The sequence below is a fragment of the Akebia trifoliata genome, chromosome 11 (assembly GCF_017979445.1).
Source record: "Akebia trifoliata isolate Shusen 1 chromosome 11, ASM1797944v1, whole genome shotgun sequence".
Taxonomy (NCBI): domain Eukaryota; kingdom Viridiplantae; phylum Streptophyta; class Magnoliopsida; order Ranunculales; family Lardizabalaceae; genus Akebia; species Akebia trifoliata.
The window spans coordinates 45,039,323-45,059,912 of NC_141385.1; the positions used below are offsets into that span (position 1 = coordinate 45,039,323).

General features: G+C 33.9%; 2 protein-coding genes across 2 annotated transcripts; both read left to right on the forward strand.

Annotated features, from left to right (window-relative positions):
- The first annotated feature begins 456 nt into the window (after positions 1-456).
- On the forward strand, positions 457-3,803 carry LOC147392017 (uncharacterized). Its single transcript, XM_086417151.1, has 3 exons — positions 457-1,287; positions 2,665-3,201; positions 3,357-3,803. The coding sequence occupies exons 1-3, from the start codon at positions 502-504 to the stop codon at positions 3,462-3,464; spliced, it is 1,431 nt and encodes a 476-aa protein (XP_086273277.1). The 5' UTR covers positions 457-501; the 3' UTR covers positions 3,465-3,803.
- Positions 3,804-14,616: 10,813 nt separating this feature from the next.
- LOC147392018 (cysteine-rich receptor-like protein kinase 10) lies at positions 14,617-19,089 on the forward strand. The gene is made up of 7 exons (XM_086460273.1): positions 14,617-15,412; positions 16,902-17,021; positions 17,105-17,295; positions 17,388-17,598; positions 18,057-18,294; positions 18,429-18,579; positions 18,685-19,089. Exons 1-7 carry the CDS (start codon positions 14,689-14,691, stop codon positions 18,976-18,978), a joined length of 1,929 nt encoding a protein of 642 aa, XP_086316399.1. The 5' UTR covers positions 14,617-14,688; the 3' UTR covers positions 18,979-19,089.
- Positions 19,090-20,590: the final 1,501 nt, after the last annotated feature.

The following is a 20,590-nucleotide window of genomic DNA, read 5'->3' on the forward strand; positions in this document are numbered from 1 at the left end:
AAGGTATATGGATTTTTATGTTGATTCCTAGATCGATGTTTATTAATTCATTTTGGATGATTGAATTTAACTAGAAGAGATGAACTTAAAAAATCTTTTGAAATATGTATGTAATAAATGAATCGTGCTGGAGTGATCTCAAGATTGTACCTCACCTTACACATTTCGACATGAAGAATCATATCAAGATATGAATGAAAAAACATTTATAATTCCCATACACTTTCACATCAGGGATGTGTCATGTAGCTACAATCTTGAGTTCAGTTTTGCATGTGATTCCACCGATGTGAATCAAAATATGAATAGGCCAAAGTATCCCACGTGGCGTTTTGAGAAGGGTTGAAGTACTAGTAAGCTGTACGTTAGCAAGTCTAGGCACCGTGTGTCTCGGCGTCAACAATGGTTTCAACTTTCAACTCGTCACACTTAATAAAGACCCTTTTGAGGTACCAAATCAAGACTTGTATCTCTCTTTCTCTCGCTCTCTCTATGTGAGAAATGTCGTTTCTACAGTTACCTTCCAAACCATTAACCTCTTCTCCCCTCAAAAACCTTCTCCTCCTCTTCTCCTCTCTCTGTATTTTCTACCTCTTCGTATCCGTATCTGTATCCCTCACCCGTATCTCTACCATCTCCTCTATATGGCCTACATCACAAAAATACATATCTTCATCCACATCCCTTGATCACATCGTCTTTGGCATCGCTTCAAACATAAAATCCTGGCCGAAGCGGAAGGATTACGTCCAGCTCTGGTGGAAACCTCAACATATGCGAGGATGTGTATTTCTCGATAGTATACCACCCCATACCAATACCAACTACAATGACACTAATACTCTCCCTCCAATTTGTATCTCACAAGACACATCGAAATTCCGTTACACTTGTAAAGGTGGCCTTCGATCAGCGATTCGTGTCGCACGAGTTGTATCGGAGATTGTTGCGCTGAATCATTCCGATGTGAGATGGTTTGTTTTCGGGGACGATGACACAGTGTTCTTCCCTGATAATTTAGTTAAGACGCTTTCGAAATATGATCATGAACAGTGGCACTATATTGGATCGAATTCAGAGATTTTCGAGCAAAATAGATGGTTTACATTTGAAATGGCATATGGAGGAGGAGGATTTGCTATAAGTTATCCGCTCGCCAAAGTTTTAGCCAAGGTTTTAGATTCATGTCTTGTACGGTATCCGCATCTGTATGGTAGTGATATCAGGATTTCTTTTTGCTTGGCAGAGCTCGGCGTAGGGTTGACACATGAATCAGGATTTCATCAGGTACTTTCTATTTTTAGATTTTTTTTTTCAAGAATCTAGAATCATAACCTCCATTGGCTGGTTCTGTAACTGAAGTTGTGATTCACTTCCACAAAATCGGTGAATTTTTCCAAGAATTCGGAAAAATTCTCCGAATATGGAACTAGCCGATTAAAATTTTTAATTTTCAAAATAAGAAACTTAATTTTTTCCTAGAAACTCAATTTGTACCCTTCAACCTCAAGAACAAGATGTTGGGTTTTTAGGAAGAAACTGAAAAACGTCGTATAATCCCTGAAATTGTCCCGAATTATTTCCAACTTTTCTGGATTTATTTTGAATTAAATTGAACTGACCGAGACTGAATCTGAAGATCGTTACTATGATTTTGATATGAAATATTATATTCCTAAGTGAAAATACCCAAGAAACAGATTTCCCAAAAAAAAAACAACGATGACTCGGTTTCTGATTTTAATCCGTTACTATTTTTGGTTTTGAGAGAATCACTTTTATAATCCCAACTAAAATTAACTTCAGATGGGCAAGAATTGGATTCTAGAAATTGAAACAAAAATGTCCCATTTTATTGTGTATCAACTACCCCTGCCCATAAAAATGGGAGAACAACTATTGATCTGGACCTTCTGATCAATAGATCTCACCCCAATATGTACAAAGATGGGTTTATCTTAATGATCCAACTGGTTCGCCGAATGGGTCATTAGGAGAAAAAACCGTTCTGCCCGACCCAATCACCGTATTCATGTTGAAAATGGTGTTATTTAATCTGTATTCATATTGTTTATGATGATCCCATAGAAATTCGATGGTCACCGCTGATTTAGCCAATGGAATAGGGAGGGGTGGTGGTGGCTGTCAAGGATGACTTGGATCCCTCCAATCCTCCAGCTTAGAATTCCACAATGTGTAGTTGTTACTAAGATCACAGATTAACTTTAATTAATTATCTTGATGTCAACTTTGCAATGATGTTTAAAACAGAAAACAAAAAACAAAAGATTTCTTTTACTTAAGAATTTAGTAGTTTTCCTCTGATCTACTTGACCATGAATAATTAGTCTAGTGGTTTAGGCAGGATCCTTAAATTGTGTCTGTAGAATGTACATGGCCCACCTTTTGGGCACAATTTTTCTATTTTTTCCGAATTAATTAGCTCAACAAACAATTCGGTGTATTAGGAACATTGGTTGGCATGGTGTCAGTCCTTTTCGATCTCACCTACCTTACCAAACAGACCCTTTATTCAAAAAGTTGATGGTTCTTTAAAAGTGGTCCTCTTGAATCAAAATTTACTTTAATTTGATTATCAATTTAGTAAGTTTGGAAATTAAAATCATGGGGTGATGATCTTTATTTGTATCTGCATTTTTACAGGTCGATCTTCGGGGTGATGTGTTTGGGTTATTGACAGCCCATCCACTAACTCCTTTGCTCTCTCTACATCACTTGGATTATGTAGACCCGATCTTCCCTAATATGAATACTAATCAAGCATTAAATCATTTATTCAAAGCTGTAAAAGTTGATCCTGCTAGAATTCTACAACAAACTGTTTGCTACGATAAATGGTTTTCATGGACCATTTCGATCTCGTGGGGTTATGCAGTTCAGGTGTTCGAACACAATGTGCTACTTCCATACCTTCTTGATGTGCCTAAGACATTTAAGCCATGGAACAAAAGAGGGTCCATTTTTTCAAATCTAACAATGTTTAAAACACAAGAACTTCCCAATGACCCATGTAAAAGACCCATCATTTTCTATCTAGAAAATGTCTCTTCTAATGCAGATGGAATTGAGACCACTTACAGGAGAAATATTTCTGAAAAATGCTTACAAACAAAGGGTTCATCAAAGAAATTGGAAGAAATCAGAGTCTTCTCACAGAAGCTAGAACGTGATGCTAAACGGGTATTAATCAACTTGCGAACTTTTGAATTAATTACCTTGATCAGAATTTTCTATATTTTTATTATTATTTTTGTTTGTGCTTTATTTGTCCCATATTATTACACCATAATAATAATTATATATTTCTTATTATTATTTTTCCTATTCAATTGCAGGTCATACGAAGACATTGTTGTGATGTTTTACCTTCCTTGGTCGGTCAAGTGATGGATATTTCAATTAGAGAATGTGGAGAAGAAGAATTAATCTTCATGCATGCATAGTGATTTCTCAAAAATTGCTGCTCATTTGTTAAATATAGGTCCATTTTTAGCCCAAGCCACATTTGACGAGATTGATCGCTAATACGTTGGGCCTATACGATGTTTAAGGAGGCCCAACATTCGTGGCTCAAGCTCAGGTTCTCCCATGACAGTTTTACAAATAGGTTTGCTGAAATACTACTTTTAATTAGCAAACTCAGATCTTGAGACACATTTCAGTCATGATTAGGAGGACTTTCTTGACATACGAGCAAGAACATTGGTGTCCTGTCTAAGCTAACCCGTAACATGGGTTGGCCTCCTTTTTCAAATGCTAGTCAACTCTATAGTCTACTTGAACTTCTGGCTACTTAGCTTGGTTTCTTGTGTAGCATGTGATAAACCTTGGAGATACAATCCTATATAATCTAGAATAATCCTGACTATCCCACGTGGCAAACTCAATCGATTACCTAATGTGACAAGTTTAGAACCATAGATCTGTGTTCCTCAGGATACACAGTTCCCTCGAGATACACTTTTTTATGGGGAAGTGTAGCTATGTATCCCGAGGAGTGTAGATCTACAGTTCTAGAACTTGTCATGTCAGGGTAGTGGGGTAGTCAGATTATCACGATTCTATGTTGAATAAACTTTGAGCCAATTTTTTGGATTTCCGAGTCAAATTTAATACATGGGTAGTTTGATCCAATTGGGTTTGGATTCCTATCCAAGTGAAGATGCATTGGGTGAAAATTTTTAAAAATGTCTCGATCGAATGGGTCCAAATTATCTCATCAATTACTCGGTTATGATACTAAGAAATGAAATTATAGAAAGGCACCTTACATGTTAAATTTCTCCGAAGCATACAAGTGATCTTATTAGAGATGGTATCAAACAAAATAAAAGTATTTTCATGATTTCGTGGGATTTGATTATTTTTGCATTATAGGCTTAGAGCCCTTGCATTTGAGGATTTATTCATTATGCTCAAAACAAATGGCTAGAAATCATTAAAATGCTTGACCGGTTGCCCAAGCCGGGCTTGTCTATGGCCGAGCCCGTCCAGACAAAATAAAAAAATTACGTATGGCTAAGCCTGGCTTAGCTACAAGATTCAGGCTTGCTCGGGAGGTCTCACAAAATTTCTTATATATATATTATAATATAAATACAATTATACTATTAAGTCATGGTAATTGTCCGAACTAATTATAACCGAATGATACAACAAAGATTAAATATTCATCTGATTCAACTCCTTGTAAAAATTCACAACTTTTTTGACTTATTCACGACTTGTTCTGTTTTTGAATTAAACAAATCAAAAATACTTTCTGCAATGAGTGTAGAAAACACAAAAAATATTTTCATCATTCTCCTTTTACACTTAAAAGTTTCATCATTAGACAATCTATCAAATCTCACAATTATCGATTAATAATTGATTTTTTTATTTTCTTTTGCTTTGGAGGGCCGCATGTACCACCATCCTGTACTTTCTAACATTTAAATATAACTACATAGGGGAAGGGCATATAGAGATTCAATGTCAGGACTCGGGGAAAATACCCAGTCCGACTTATCGTCTCAAATAACCCTTAGTGGGTTCTCCTTTAATTTATATATCTTCTCTCTCCTCTTCTTAGATTTTTTGAACATGAATCTTGGTAATTCAAATAAGTAAGATAGTATGTGCTTTGCATTACGAAGATTTGTGTTAATAACATGATTAATCATTATCAAAAAAATTATGTGGTTTTAAATTCATTATATATATGCTATTTTAGAATAAAAATTAAAATGTTTAATAAATATATGTAAAAGTATCCAAGTGTTATTGATTTGTAATAAGACTTCAATGTTTGATAAACATATATTCATAAAAGTATCAAATGTTCTTAATTTACATGAATTCTCTAATTTGGATTGAAGTATAGTGAGAATTTTAATATGTATACAGACGAATTTTTTAAAGTTTTCTAGAGTATTGAACTCGAATTATACAGGAACCGTTCTTGTATGGCATTTTTTTTAAATGGATTGCCGAATGTATATTTCAAATCGTACTCAAATTAATCCCATAACAATTTTTTTGGCGTTGAGCGAATTGCTTAATATAATATAAGTTACTGGCCGTACTAGGTTGCCTGACCCGAGCCCAACCTTAAAAATGAATTGGGCCTAGTCCAACCCGATAACTAAACAGACTCAGTTATACTACCTAAATCCGATCCACGAAGGGATGAGCCGGGCCAAAACAAAGCCCAGCTAACATCCTTGTTTTTTCTAAAATAACCAAGGAAGACTCTTAAGATGAAAGTAATGCCTCAATTGTTAATTGATTCAATTACAAAAAATTGAAGGAGACCAAAAAGAACAAAGGTTGGAGTTGGACAAAGTTTGCATAACTGAAGACAGGGCTTTGGACAAAGTTGATTATACGAAAATGATTCGTTCAGCTCGTAGAGTGAAAATATGCCAATTTTGTGGTGAATGGGACTCAGAGAAATATGCTTGATTGCTTCTAACTGTTCTCGTCTCATTTGAATTTTGTTCAATTTTCTGTGCATCGGGATTTGAAGGAAAGGAGTAGCCGTGCCATCGTATGGTGAATGGCATTTAGCAACTAAAACAACTTTAATGATAATTCGTATTTTTTTGGATTTTTTATCTAGAAAATAATGTTGTTTAGACATGCCTCCTAAGGGATACCTACAGCAGAGTTATGAGTGCCTTGCTTTATATTTTGAATTTTAGGTTAGATAACTCAGAAATCGCTCTACTTGATTTAAATTGATTTACAAACTGACCAAATACATAAAACTAGACCCAAAGCAACTTAATATAAATTGTCTGTCGATGTCGTTATTATTTGAATGTCTATGACCTCTGTTGGTTAAGTTAGATCCCCCAATGCGTCAATATTAACTTTGATCATAAAAGATTCAAAGACTACATAGGGTGATTCAAAGTTCAAGTTGATCTCAACAACCAATTTTTTCTAAGTTCATAGAATATTGTTCCCTACATTCTCATGGCATCAGATCATGGTTTAGGATGCATGGTGAGTTCAACGACCCTTAGTTACTAAGATTTGAAATCTTATTATGTTAGTAAGGCTAGCCTCATTCTTGGTTAAAATGTTTGTAAGCTAACTTTAAAGTATTTATTGTCTAGAAATATGTACAAAATTTAGGGTAATAGCACTGCATTAAAGCATCTCCAACCCAAGTCTTCTAATTGGCATCTTCTTCCAATTCGCAGACAACAAGCCACTTTGAACTCCAACCAGCCTAATCTTTAAATTACCATTCATTCTTTAAAATATTGTTCACTCACTCAAAAAATAAAAAATAAAAAAATATTCAGAGTATTATATAATAAGTATTAAAAGTAGGTAAGGGACAAAAATAACATTTAAAACATATCTATGAAAAGAGAGGGTCAAAAACACCATTTAAAAAGATATAATAGAGACAAAAAGGTGAATAGTGATAGAAAGATGCCCTCTAAATTTTTTCAAGATCTCTATATTTGAAGATATGAATAGTGAATATCTTTAATTTGAAGATGGGTTGGAATTTGATTTGGAAGCCTCCATCTCTATATTTAGAAATTTTAAGATTAATTGGAGTCGTTATATTGATATTGTATAAGGTAATTGGGTTTTATTAACATGTGTCCTAAGCATAATTTTAACACTCAGTTTCACGTCTCGTCTCGTTCATGCCAAATATTGAGTTGTTTAGGACGAGTTTTTCAATACATTTGAAATGTTTCGTTCCAAAATTTGAAAAATGAACGTGGGGTCTTAAATCTCTTTCGAAAAATTGATTTGTCTGCTCGTCTCATCCATGCCTGATACCAAGATGACTCGAGCGATATGTCTTAGTCTTGGGCATGTTTTGAAACCATGGTCCTAAGGGTACACATTAAGGTGGTTATTTATTACCTATCAAAATAATTGAGAAAATCCTAAATATAAAAACAGCATACTATGCATTTATCGACAATAAATTTCAACAGATCTACCTCGAGATTCATGAAATAAGATTATAAAATATTTTATTGATTTTTATGAAAAGGAGATATAGATCTCAATGTTTCCTCTGATTAATAGTCAAATACAAAAAGATGATGATAATGTATGTAGCTTTTCTTCTCTCCGAACTTCGAGTTTTATAAGCTGAGAAAGTTGCTTGGGTGATGGCTTTGCTGCGTATTTGATCTTCTATAGAGGCTTCTGTATATTTTATTCTCTCCAAACTTCGCACTTTATCTGTTGAGAAGGTTTCTTTGACTTCCGGAGAAGGGCTGTATGCTTGATCTTCTCTTTAATCGAAGTCTGAATCTTTGAATAACTTTTGCTTTATCTCTGAAGGAAGGCTTAAAAGCTTCTTTTTCTCTAAGAGAGCTTCTGTCTTCTGAGAGAAAGTGATTCAGATCCCCTCTCAATGAGAGAGGCTCTTGTATTTATAAATTTAAGGTAATTTAGCTTTCCAATTATACCCCAACTTAAAAAAGGTTTAATTGATTTATTTAAAAGGCTAAATTTGTCCAAATCCAATTTTAAGGATTTTATGGATTATTATTAAGCCGAACTCATTTGTTTGGGTGTAAGGCCCAATATTTAATGTGTGAATCACTTGATTTTTATTTAGATTATGGACTTTATCTGCGAAAGTCCAAATCCAAACCATATGTGGCCCGTCCCAATCAATGGCCCTAATTTTAATTTAAGAGACTTTCGTTAATTTAGAAAACAACGGGGACCCGTTTAAAATTTGATGCCTACAACATTAAAAAGGGAAAATTACTTAATGACCCTAGATGTAGGGAATTGTTTCTAAATCCCCCAACTTTTCCAATCATAGGTTGATAGTCCAATTGTTGACCTTTTTTCTTTCTTAACACCCCCTCACACCACTTTCAATTTTTGAGATTGATGATTTAAATTGTGCACATTGACAACTCAAATCATTGAGATCAATCTTTAATCCAATTGTTGAGATCGGCCTTTTAAAATCACATATTTCAATTATTAATTGTGATATCAAAGTTTGAACATGAATCATTGAGATCAACGTTTCAAATCATCGAGATCAATCTTTTACAACCATCGCGATCAATGAATATAAATTGTTGATCTCAACTCTTGAGTTTGATGATTTATAAGGGTGAGCGAGCATTAAGAAATGAAGAAACTGGGTTGTTAAGATACTCCCTCAAAAGTTAGGATGCATTTAGAAAGAGGTCCTAGCCTAAGGTCTATTAAGTAATTTTTTCCTAAATTAAAACGTTAACTGCTCTCATTGCTCCTCACCTAAATCTTGGTTCCATGTTACAGTACCTAGATTATTCGGGCGAGTTATCTGGATCAATTAAAAAAGTAAACAAGAAAATATATATCGATAAAAAGAAAAAATTAATTAAATCATAATTTTTTATTTTTTATTTTTTTTATCAGTAAAGTAAGCTGAACTTGAACCCACGACCTCAAAGTTGTTTTGCAATATTTTTTATTATCAGCTTTTTAAAATCACATGATAAGTTGCCCATAGTCTCTATAGTCTCTAGTACAAGCCAAGTTGTAAAAGTCAAATTGATAGAATTTCAAGGTTTGGTGCACAAAATTGAAAAGGGTATATTTAGCGAGTCGACTTGGGAGTTCAACTGAAACAAAGTAATTTATATTGATATTCTTCTTGGAAAATACAATATAAATATGATTTTAATTTTAAAAGCCTAAAATATTTATTATGTATAAAAAATTCAATAATGTATTATTTATTGACTTCCTCATATTAATAATTTAATAATATTTTATCACTCCTAGATCAGTGAAAAGTTTAGACTTAATTTAGTTTTTGAGTCTTAAAACACATGTATAAATAACTTAAAAAAAAAAAAAAAAAAAAAAAAAAAAAAAACCATTCTAAACCAAATAAGCTTGGGAAGATGGATTTGGTCCAATTCACAAACTGACGTTAACCTACAAAATAATCAAAAGATGAGTAAGTCTAGTAGAATACAATAAGGACTCCTAATTTATCGGCTAGTGACAGTATGATTGGAAAAATTACTAAAACATCCTTTGATGTTGAGGTTGTCTCTACATATTAGGCTTTTACTTTATTGGCTAATAACGACATGACAGTCATTGCCTCGTTAGAGATCAAGTCAACAAAATTTTGCCCTGATTTCATTTGGGTTTTTGTATTACTAAGGCAAAATAATTATTTAGTTGTTGAAATATTTATTATTTATTAAACGTAAAATTTTGTGATTGAGTATTGTAAGTGTCTAAATGTTCATATTTACTCATGTATTTTGTAGGTTTTTATCTATTTTTAATTTACATAACCAATGCATGAGACGCGGGTATGTAGGGGAATTTGGTTGGAGTGAAACAAGCATACTTTTGAAGGAATATGTGATTTGGAAGATAACATTATAACGTCAATTTTGGGGTTGATATTCTTTTGGTGCAAGGTATTCAAGGAGTTTAAGGGCGTGCCTTTGAAGACTGTGTGGCTAGATGGGACAAAGTTGTGACATCACGAATATTTGACTTTAGATTCTCTTGTATTATTTCTTTTCGTTGGTCTTTTTGATCACCTGAATGAAATGACTTTTTCGACCGCCTTAATGGAATGATTATTACGGATAAAATTTTTTGTCTTGCATAAGTTAATGTTTTATACTGAAAATCTTGTTTAAGATCAATTATATGCCTTGCATATAATAATTGTTAAATCATTGCACATATTATTGTATAATTAAATGAACCTAATTATGTGTGAATTATTTTGTAGGTGTCTCAAAGCCAATTCAATCTATTGAAACACCCAAAACATCAAATTAGGAGTTCTATTACACTCAAGGCATGTGAAGAGATCAACTACCAAAAGTTGAGGGAATTAAATCTAGGTCCAAATCATCTTGGTAACCGTAAAATATCGTAAATAGAAAATTTTGCATTTGCAGGATTTTGCGACGCAAACAAGCAGGGCCTTAGTGTTTAATCTCAATCTACTTTAATTATTTTCCTAAATGTCAAATGGATATTTGAAATCGTGCACAAGAAAGAGGAAAAATATTTGGAAAAGTGACTACAAGCCTAATTGAGAAAATTCTTATTAAATAATCTCTTGAACCAGAGTTCAACATTGTGCTAACGTGACAATGGACAAATAATCATATATTTCTTTCCTCAGGATACAAGTTAAAAAATAAACTGTTCTTTATGCACTACCATGTCAACACAATGTCTAATGAAGGCAGTCCAACATTTTCCTTCTTGAGTTGTATTACACCACCTTCGTTGGGCGTTGCATTCAACATGGTGCTACGATGGCGGTGTATAGATAACCATATATTTTTTTCCTTGAGATACAAGTTAAAAAATCAACAGTTCTCTTTGCACTGCCACATCAGCATAGTGTTGAACACAGTGTCAAACGAAGTTCGTCAAGCTTTTCCCTTCTTGAGTTGTGTTATACAACGTTGATGTGGCAATGTACAAGGAACCATAAATTTCTTTCCTCAACAGTTCTCTATGTACTGCCCTATCAACACAGTGTCAATCATTTTCGTTCTCTAATCTATGATGGTCATTTTCTTTAAGAGGTTGATTGGGTTTGACTTGACTCACACAAACACTGGGACCCACATAATGATGAAATTCATATATGTGATATGACAAAAGTTTCATATTCACAAGTTGGACAATTCATTTATTCGTAATTTCTAGATAGATATATAACCATATCCATATTATATAGGTAGTTTCGTGGGCATTTATGAGAAATATGTTGTTGTGGCCAACTTTTTCTTTAGATGTGGATGGATGTAAACTCTTGAAAAAGAGTTTGAATTCAACAATTCAAAATCATTTTTAAGACAATGCTAAAATCAATAGATGCACATCACCAATCAAGCTGATATTTTGATACGTAGGTTCACCAAGAGATGGGACCACATATTCATACGGTCAATGAGTCCCAAAAATATCACGTGATATGAAATGAGGTGCCACCTGACATTTTTTAGGTAAAACGCACTGTTCCGGATCCTTACCTATGTATCCACGCCAAATTGCGTCAAGCGCTTGTACAAAAAAAATCCGAGTTAATTTGTTGGTAGTTTCCTGTGGGAATTTACTAAAGATAAATTTTTTGTTGTGGCCAACTTTTTCTTTCGATGCGGAGCTGTGGACCAGGGTTTGCATTCTCTCTCTCTCTCTCTCTCATAAGTATCCTAAAGCATATTAATAAAATTACCAAAGTATCCTTAGCAATTGGCCAATTGTATTATGTAGGCTTTCTAATTTGTTTTTTTCTTTTTTACTTCACTTTTTTTTTTTTTTTAAAGAGAAACGCACACCTTGTAGTCAGGGTCGGAATGATTGTGGGGGGAGAAAATGCCACATGGCGCACGCAAGCTCGCCTAGACACCCTTCTTTAAAAATAAAAAAATAAAAAAAATAAAAAAAATAAAAAATGCAATATTTATGTGCATGATTCTGTATTTTCATGGGAAAATCAATTTTCCATCTTGACGGAAAAATATCCTCAAATCATCCCCCTAAGAAAATGATTTTCTCATGAGAAAGGGAAAATCCTACTATCCTCTCATTGCTATCCCAACTCCCAAAACCAACTCTCAAAAGTTATTTTTGCTATAAAAAAATTAAATTTTTTTTGAGAAATTGTTCTCTAATATCAAATTCATCCCCAATCGAATTTCATGTTTTTAAAAAACATTTAGCATAAAATTCCATAGGTTTATGGCAATGACAAAAGTGGTCATTTTTTTTAATACTCAAAATAGGGTTATTTATATTTAAATGCTGTACAGTATAGGGTGGTGGTACATGTGGCCCACCAAAGAAAAAAAAATATGACTATTTGCTACAGTAACTCATATCTTTAGACAAAAATACATTCAACTATAATTTCTCTAATAAATCTTTGAAAAATAATCTTCTAAATTGTAACTTTCTCCCTCTCAACATTTTATAACATCAAGAGAGAGAGAGAGAGAGAGAGAGAGAGAGAGAGATCCATTATCTATCAGATAGGCTCTAGATTTAAGAAATCATAATGGACTTCTTAGATTTATACACTCTCGTTGTTCGATTCTTGATTTATCAAAGATTTCCACCAAAGACTATCAATTTCTACTCCATCTCTATCATTTTTGTAAATCATTTCTATATTTGTATAATTTTGATACATTTCTCATCCATAGTCATTTACATGAAAAATGGTAGCAATTTTTTTTTTTTTTTTTTTGATTTCACTGAATTTTTAAGGTTTTATTTATAAAATTTACCTAATGTCGAAACTCGACACTGGAATGTATTATAGAGTTGAGTCTCAATGGTACTTATTGTTGACGTTTGACGCTATGGACATTTTTAACTTATAGAAACTTCTGTTGGACAATTTCGTCGAGGTTCGACAATAGATACTGTTGAGCCTCGACGTTATAATATATTCCTGTGTTGAGATTAGAGACCGGATAAATTTTATAAACAAAATCATAAAATTTTTGTGAAATCATTTGTTTTTTCTTCCATTTTTCATCTTTATATCTATGGACAAGAAATATATATCAAGATTATAAGAATATATAAATAATTAAAAAAAATGAAAGAAATAGAGGAGAACTACAAGGTTCAACATTCTTCGTCATATCTATTGTCTCTTTGGTGAACTCCAATAACTTTTTAGTAGCTTTTGGTAGAGAGAACAAATCTCTCTCTATTTTGATGATACAAAATGTGGAGAGAGAGCAAGTTACAATTTAGATATTATTTTTAAGAATTTATTAGAGAAATTATAGGTGAGGGTATTTCTGTATAATAAAAAAAAAAACATGAGTTACTCTAATAAATAGCCCTATTTTGAGTATCAAAAAAAGAAAAACTGACCTTTTTTTCCATTGCCAAAACCTATGGAATTTTTTTTATGCTAAATGTCCTTTTCAAAATTATTTAATTAAAAAATATTTTTTATGAGAGAATTTATTCTCTGTAGTCATGTAAACCCTTGGTGTAGATATATATGATGTCATTTAGGTACTCCAAAAGGCATGTAGTTGCTAACATCTTGAATCAGTTGTGGATAATCATGCATGATCATCTTACTCGGGATGAGAACATCACAGCTAACGATATATAAGAATGGATGGTATCCCTCCAATTTTGGCCCCTACAAGTGATTCTACAAGTCAAAGAGAATCATTCTCCTAAGGAATCAGAGATGGAGGCTTATTATCATTTGGGCCAAAATGACTTTGGTTAAGGAATCTAATAAGAGTGAGGCTGTAGGAATGGTATATGCTAGAGAGGTAGATGAATGAGAAGTCACAATGAATCAGATCAAGTCTATGAAGTTTTACCAAGATCTGACAAGTGAGAAGGTATTGGTCTCAACTGGGCCCTACAATTCTCTCGAGATCTAGACAAGTATCTAGAAAATGAGTTCATTTGATTCTTAAATAGGACATAACTTTTGATTATGGAGCATCCATTTGATTTTATTATATATATATTTTTGGCTCAGCACGCTCCCCCCCTCCTCCAACGGAACTACATTCATAGAAAAAAAAAAAAAAAAAGAAGAAGAAGATCTGACAAGAGAAGCATAAGCGAGGAGACAAAAGACAAAGAAGAGAGGATATAATTTATGAAGATCTCATTAATTACCAGGACATTTTTACATTTTTGTGTTGTAATTTTCTTTTTCAAACCAATGCTGTTTTAAATTTTAATAGTTTTTTTGGTAACTTTTTATGTTTTAAGCAATTTATCTTTAGCAATTGTCCAGTTATATTTTTAGAACATTTGCTTTCTTTAATTGGATTCCAAAATTTGTCCTCTAAGGGGTATCTGTCTTTCATTTTTAATTAATCCTTTGCTTACCTTATCCCATGCTCGTTATTAATTAAACACATAAAACCATTATTAAAACCATGAAGTCTTGCTAATCTTTAATATTTGGGACAAGGCATAAACATTAAATAATGATAATTGAAGTAAACCACAATAGGAACCTGGATTATTTTTAATTAAAATAAAAAAATCTGAATTAAGCTTGACTAAAAACAGATCATAGTAGAAAAGTCTTGTAAAGACGAGGAAACTTTCTAATTCAAAAGTCACAAAACCATGTGCAGCCTTGCATCCCTTCCGTCTTCTCCTTTTTCACTTTATTTTTTGTGCAGAAAGTAGATGAAGATGTCCCTTCACATTAGGATGATTCATATATTCTTTCTTCTCTCCTTAATCATGCACTATTATACCCATACTAGAGCCGATCCACTATATACTATCTGCACAAATAATACTAATTACAAACTCAACAGCCCATTTGAATCTAATCTTAAACAGCTTCTCCTCTCTCTTCCTTCCAAAACTTCTCCCCATGGTTACTATAACACTTCTATAGGTGATGATGACACAGTCTACGGGCTCGGGCTTTGTAGGGGTGATATCGCCTCGAAGACTTGTGGAGACTGCATCAAAGAAGCTAGTATTGGAATCGTTGAAATATGCCCAAACAACAAAGATGCAACGATATTTTACGAATTATGTCAAGTGCGATATTCCTTCCAGAATTTCTTCTCGGAGATGGTTTATGCTGGTCAGTATCCAATCCGAAATAATAGTAAACAAAATATATCAGATCCAGATAGATTTAATGAGATTCTGGAGGATTTGTTGAGTGCTCTCTCTAGTGAGGCTTCTGATGGTTCTAATGGCATGTTTTTTGCTACAAAAGAGGTTAGTGTGAGCCAAACTGTTACAATATATGGTCTTGCTCAGTGTACCAACGATATATCTAAAGATGATTGCAAGACATGCTTACAACAAGCAGAAAAAGAAGTTACTGTAGAATGGATTATTGTTAGTAACAGTTGTAACATGAGGTATGAGCTATACCGTTTTTATAAAGGTAAGAATTTCTCAACTATTTTGTGATATCTTGAAGCTTTCTTCAAGATATTTTGTTTAAATGTGTTATGTGCTGTGGTGATATCTTTAGATCATTGTTTTGAAAATCCTCGAAGACCAAGATGACTCGCGCAAGTTATCTTGGTATCGTTCCCAAATGAGATTGAAATACATGCTTTAGATACCACCACTATGACAATTCATTCATCCACTACTATGACAATTCATTCATCCAAGGGCGGAGTCAGGATTTTCTTGTAGTAAGGGCAAACTACTTAGATTTTTTGTTAGGTTATTTTCAATTAGTCTATGAGAGAAGGCCCAGTCAAGAAGCGATGTCATCTTCAATTTTTTTTTTTTTTTAAATTGCTCCCATTGACTCTGCCCCTGCATTCATCCACGCCATGGATGGAATCACAAGGGGAATAGTGTTCATCCCGGATCTATGGATGGAGACCAAGCCCATGAGGATTAAAATAATTCAGCATAGGCTCAAGAGTTTCGACACCAAAAACCTGATTCTGGTGATTCTTGGGAATTTCGAACTTGACGAGTTTGTAGCTACCAACACATATTTGAGTTAGAGAAAGAGTTGGAGTTAGAGTTCAGAGCTGGTTGTTGAGTTTTGTTCCTTTGAAGAAGTATTTGTCTATTTGATTTATTTGATAATCAAGGTTCAAATTGGGTTGGTCTCGGGGTGGAGGTCTCGATCAACTCAATCCAATGTGAGCCATCGTCCATGTGACTTCAAAAATATTACTTATGGCCGGATATAGTAATTAAATATGAAATGTGCTATTATAAAAATAAATATTCCCTAACCTGACCTAGTTGACATAATCTGATCTAACCCAGATTAGGCTTGGGTTTGGTCTGAACACATAGGCCGCCTGTGTTTGGGTTGGTTTGGGCTTTGGATTAGGATGTTTGGTCCTTGGGTTCAGGTTAGGTTGACACCAACTCACACAGATCACTCCTCTAAGTTTGAATCTGACCCCAATTTGATTATAAAGCATTAAATAAAGAGATCTTTTATATTTAAAATTACAAAATTAAAAGATTTTGTAGTTATTATTGAAACAGAAAAGAAAGAAAAACAAATTATCTATAATTTAAGATGGGAGAAGTAGACTACACCCACGTGGGTGCACGTACTTGGCCCCATCCACCTAATTAAACAAACTAAGTCCACACCTTTCTTATGTGGTCTTGAGAACTTGAGCTTGACCAAACCCTGACCCACAATCACATAAATGCAGCCCATATCGCATATTGCTTGGCCTAGAGCAAACCTGGCAGAGATGGCGCCCCCACACACTCATTGCCACAATAAGCTAGAAACAATTCCTTTTGCCCATAGCTAGGTCTCATTGTTCCCTATTGTTTTGGTATTTTGTTTTTTCTGGATTAAATCAAGCATCGTAGAGATTCAAGTTTTTTAACTAAAACCAAGGAGTTTGCTAAATTTAACTTTGTTCTTCTTAAAACAGTAAAGAAAAATAAAAAGCCAAGGGTTGCCATCATCACTAGTGCATCCATATGTGCTGTGTTAATAGTTCTCATGTGCTCTTGCTTGTACTATCAAAGGGGGAGAAAAAGATCACACAAAGGTAAATGCACCCAAGTTTGTATCCATCGTCAAATATAAATTCCCCAATAAATACTAATAATTCAAGTATAATCTTTGTTGTAGATGAGGAAAAGAGCCACCATGTGCTATTACACAATTTTGGAGCACCTATTATCAATGACCTTTTGCAAGGTGGAAACCAAAGTGATAATCAGGACTTGCCACTGATTGATTTAACTACAATCAAAGTAGCTACAAACAATTTCTCCGACTCAAATAAGCTTGGACAAGGTGGGTTCGGCATCGTTTACAAGGTAACAAAGTTTTTGTTATTAGCAATGATCAAGCATTGCCATGATAGGCCTAAATGTATTACAATTAAGAAGTGTGCAACGGAATTCTTCAGGGTACACTGCCAGATGGAAAGGAGATAGCGGTTAAGAGGCTTTCGAGGAAGTCTTGGCAGGGATTAGAGGAGTTCAAGAATGAGGTTAAGTTAATTGCGAAACTTCAACATAGGAACCTAGTGAGGCTATTGGGTTGTGGTATAGAGGGAGAAGAAAAATTACTCATCTATGAGTTCATGCCCAACAGGAGCCTTGATGCCTTTATATTTGGTTTGCTTTTTTTCTCCCCGTTTTTATTTATTTATTAGGGATGTGCATGCAAGCATTATGGTATGGGTTTTTTCATAAGTACCTTAAATTGTAGTATTTCTGTTTTTTTTTCTTTAAAAACAAAACAAAAAAATAACGGTATTGTTGTCATTGTGCAATTATTTTATCAATATATATTTTTTTTCTTTCAGATTTTTTATATTTAAAAGAATGCCATTGCAAAAAGAGTTTAAGACCCCTTATTTTTCAAACTAAAAGAGATACGAATGTATTTTTAAGGACATTTATGAAAAAACGAATTGTTATGAAGGTTTCTAAAGTCCCCTTTGAAGTCCTAGAAGTTAGTATTACGCTCCCATTGTATTATTTATGAACAATATTGTCATCATATAATCGGAAGATTTATGGTGCATCCATCATTGGCATACCTAAAGCCCTTTTTTTTTTTTGTTTGCTAGATCCAACGAGAAGCTCACAACTTGATTGGCAAACACGCTTTAACATTATCGTTGATATTGCCCGGGGCCTTCTTTATCTTCACGAGGACTCCCGACTTAAGATAATTCATAGGGATCTAAAGCCTAACAATGTTTTGTTAGACAATGAGATGAATGCCAAGATTTCAGACTTCGGCATGGCTAGGATTTTCGGTGAAAATCAAAGTGAAGCTAGCACTAGAAGAGTTGTAGGAACACAGTATGTTCCATACCTTATACCTATATATATATATATATATGTATATATATATGAATTATCTTAATTTGACGGATGTTTCTGTTTGCAATGGTAATGATCTTTATATTACTTTGGAAAATTTTCATCTCAAGCAGTGGATACATGGCTCCAGAGTATGCAATGGAGGGGCTTTTCTCAATAAAATCTGATGTATTTAGCTTCGGAGTTGTCTTGCTTGAGATTGTAAGCGGGAAAAGAAGTAATGGATTCTACCTTACAGAACACGCTCAAACACTTCTTGCTTATGTACGTTTTACATACTTTTGAAATATAATTTTCAATTTAAATGGATCAAACTTGGATTTGGATGGTTTCTCTCTTATTTTAGTTCTATCTAATGTAAAATTACAGGCATGGTGTTTATGGAATGAAGGCAAAGGCTTGGATTTTGTAGACACATTGTTGATTGAATCATGTCCGACTCGAGAAGTATTGAGATGCATTCATATTGGGCTTCTGTGTGTTCAAGAAGATGCGTCAAACAGACCAATTATGTCATCTGTGCTTGTTATGCTAGGAAACGAATCGATGGATCTTCCTCAACCTACACAACCTGCATTTTCTGTGGCGAGAATCCCTGCCCAATTGGGTCAATCTTCAAGTTCTGTAAATATGGCTACTATTTCTATTATTGAACCCCGGTAATCGGTTTATGAGGGGTGGATTTTTCTGCTCTTGGTTGGTGTTTATATTTTACAATGTAACTGTTCAAATGTGCTGCCAAAGACTAATTCAATTAAAATCTTTTTTTCTTAAGCCCCTCTTTTTTCAATTATAAAATATAAAAAAAGAAAGATTAAAAAAAAAGTTGAACTCTTTTTAGAAAATTCTAAAAGAGGTACCCAAAAAAAAAAAAAAAAGAGAGAGAAAAAAAAGCAAGAGATCAAGGTACTAATTGGCCTTGGAAAATGTTGAGTTTGGTCCCACATCAGACACTCATTGGCTTGTCTCTCTCCTCATAAGCTCTTGAGCCTCTCCACTCATTGCCTATTGATTTTGAGTTGGACTCCCAAACTTATCATGGTATCAGAGTGTTAGGTTTGTATAGGTCACCGATTCAAATCTTTCCACCCTTATGAGTCCTCCACTCTTGGGTGTATCATACTCTAATTAAAGCCCCTGTGACCCTTTTATATTTATTGTTCTCCCCTTCTCCAACAGATCGGTTTGGAGTATCTTCTCCACGTCACTTAGTTTATAACTCCACGTGCTTTGGCTCAGTCCAGCATACACTTGCAAGGGTGTGTTGAGCTTAGTCCCGCATAGGATTACTCTTTGCCTTGTCTCTCTTATTATAAACTCCCTCTCCTTATAAGTTCCTGGGCCTCTCCACTCATTGGCAATTGGTTTTGGGTTGGACCCCCAAACTTATCATGGTATAAAACATGGAGTTATGAATTGCGTGACGTGGAGAATAGAAATGCCCACTCTAATGTCATGTTAAGTTTGAGTGTTCAAAACAAAACCAATTGACAATGAGTGGAGAGGCCAAGGAGCTTATAAGGAGAGGGAGCTTATTATGAGAGCGGCAAGGCAATGATTGTCTGATGGGGACTAAACTCAACAGAAAAGAAAACAAAAATCAAATCCGACTAGTACTCACATATACTAAAAGAAGAAAAGAGTCAAAGATGAAATCCAATACAGATAGAACAAATAAAAACACAAGAATTCATCAAAACAAATTACATAAGAACACTAAAACAGCACAATAATGCAAATAAAAATAAGAAACACAACTCTACTGATTTCTAACGAATCAGTCTCCCAAAATTTATTCCTTCTTTTGTATCTACTATTCTATTTTGTAAACAAAACCGTCTGTGCTTTATGTACATCTCACAAATTCTTGAAGTTATGAATATAAATCTGATCCCTATGTCACAATAGAAAATAAGGAGATTTACAGTTTCATTCCATTGTAATACTCAAGAAAACAGATCAAAACACTAAAAGTAACCTTTAAAAAAAAAAAAAAAACTAAAAGAAAGACAAAAATGTCGCAAAAAGAAAAATAATAAGAAAACCATATACACCTAACTCAACAAACAGGGTGAGCTAAGTAATCAGGATCAAAAAGCACATAAGCAGGAAAAAAACCAAGTAATCAAAACATATTAGAAAACTAAAAACACCACCAAAATGCAAGAAAATTTGGGTCAGGCTTTACGTAGGTTTGTTTAGTTACATTGGGAGGGGCCCAGGTTCTGAACGAAGGGACTCTTAGCTGGGCCTATAGTCCGATTCAGATAGGATC

Bases quoted from the DNA above. Each gene is read 5' to 3' on its own strand.
- LOC147392018 (XM_086460273.1), top strand. From the start codon at position 14,689: ATGAAGATGTCCCTTCACATTAGGATGATTCATATATTCTTTCTTCTC. The intron at 17,296-17,387 runs GTAACAAAGTTT...GGAATTCTTCAG, and splicing joins GGTTCGGCATCGTTTACAAG to GGTACACTGCCAGATGGAAA. The intron at 18,295-18,428 runs GTATGTTCCATA...CATCTCAAGCAG, and splicing joins AGAAGAGTTGTAGGAACACA to TGGATACATGGCTCCAGAGT.
- LOC147392017 (XM_086417151.1), top strand. From the start codon at position 502: ATGTCGTTTCTACAGTTACCTTCCAAACCATTAACCTCTTCTCCCCTC. The intron at 1,288-2,664 runs GTACTTTCTATT...GCATTTTTACAG, and splicing joins ATGAATCAGGATTTCATCAG to GTCGATCTTCGGGGTGATGT. The intron at 3,202-3,356 runs GTATTAATCAAC...ATTCAATTGCAG, and splicing joins TAGAACGTGATGCTAAACGG to GTCATACGAAGACATTGTTG.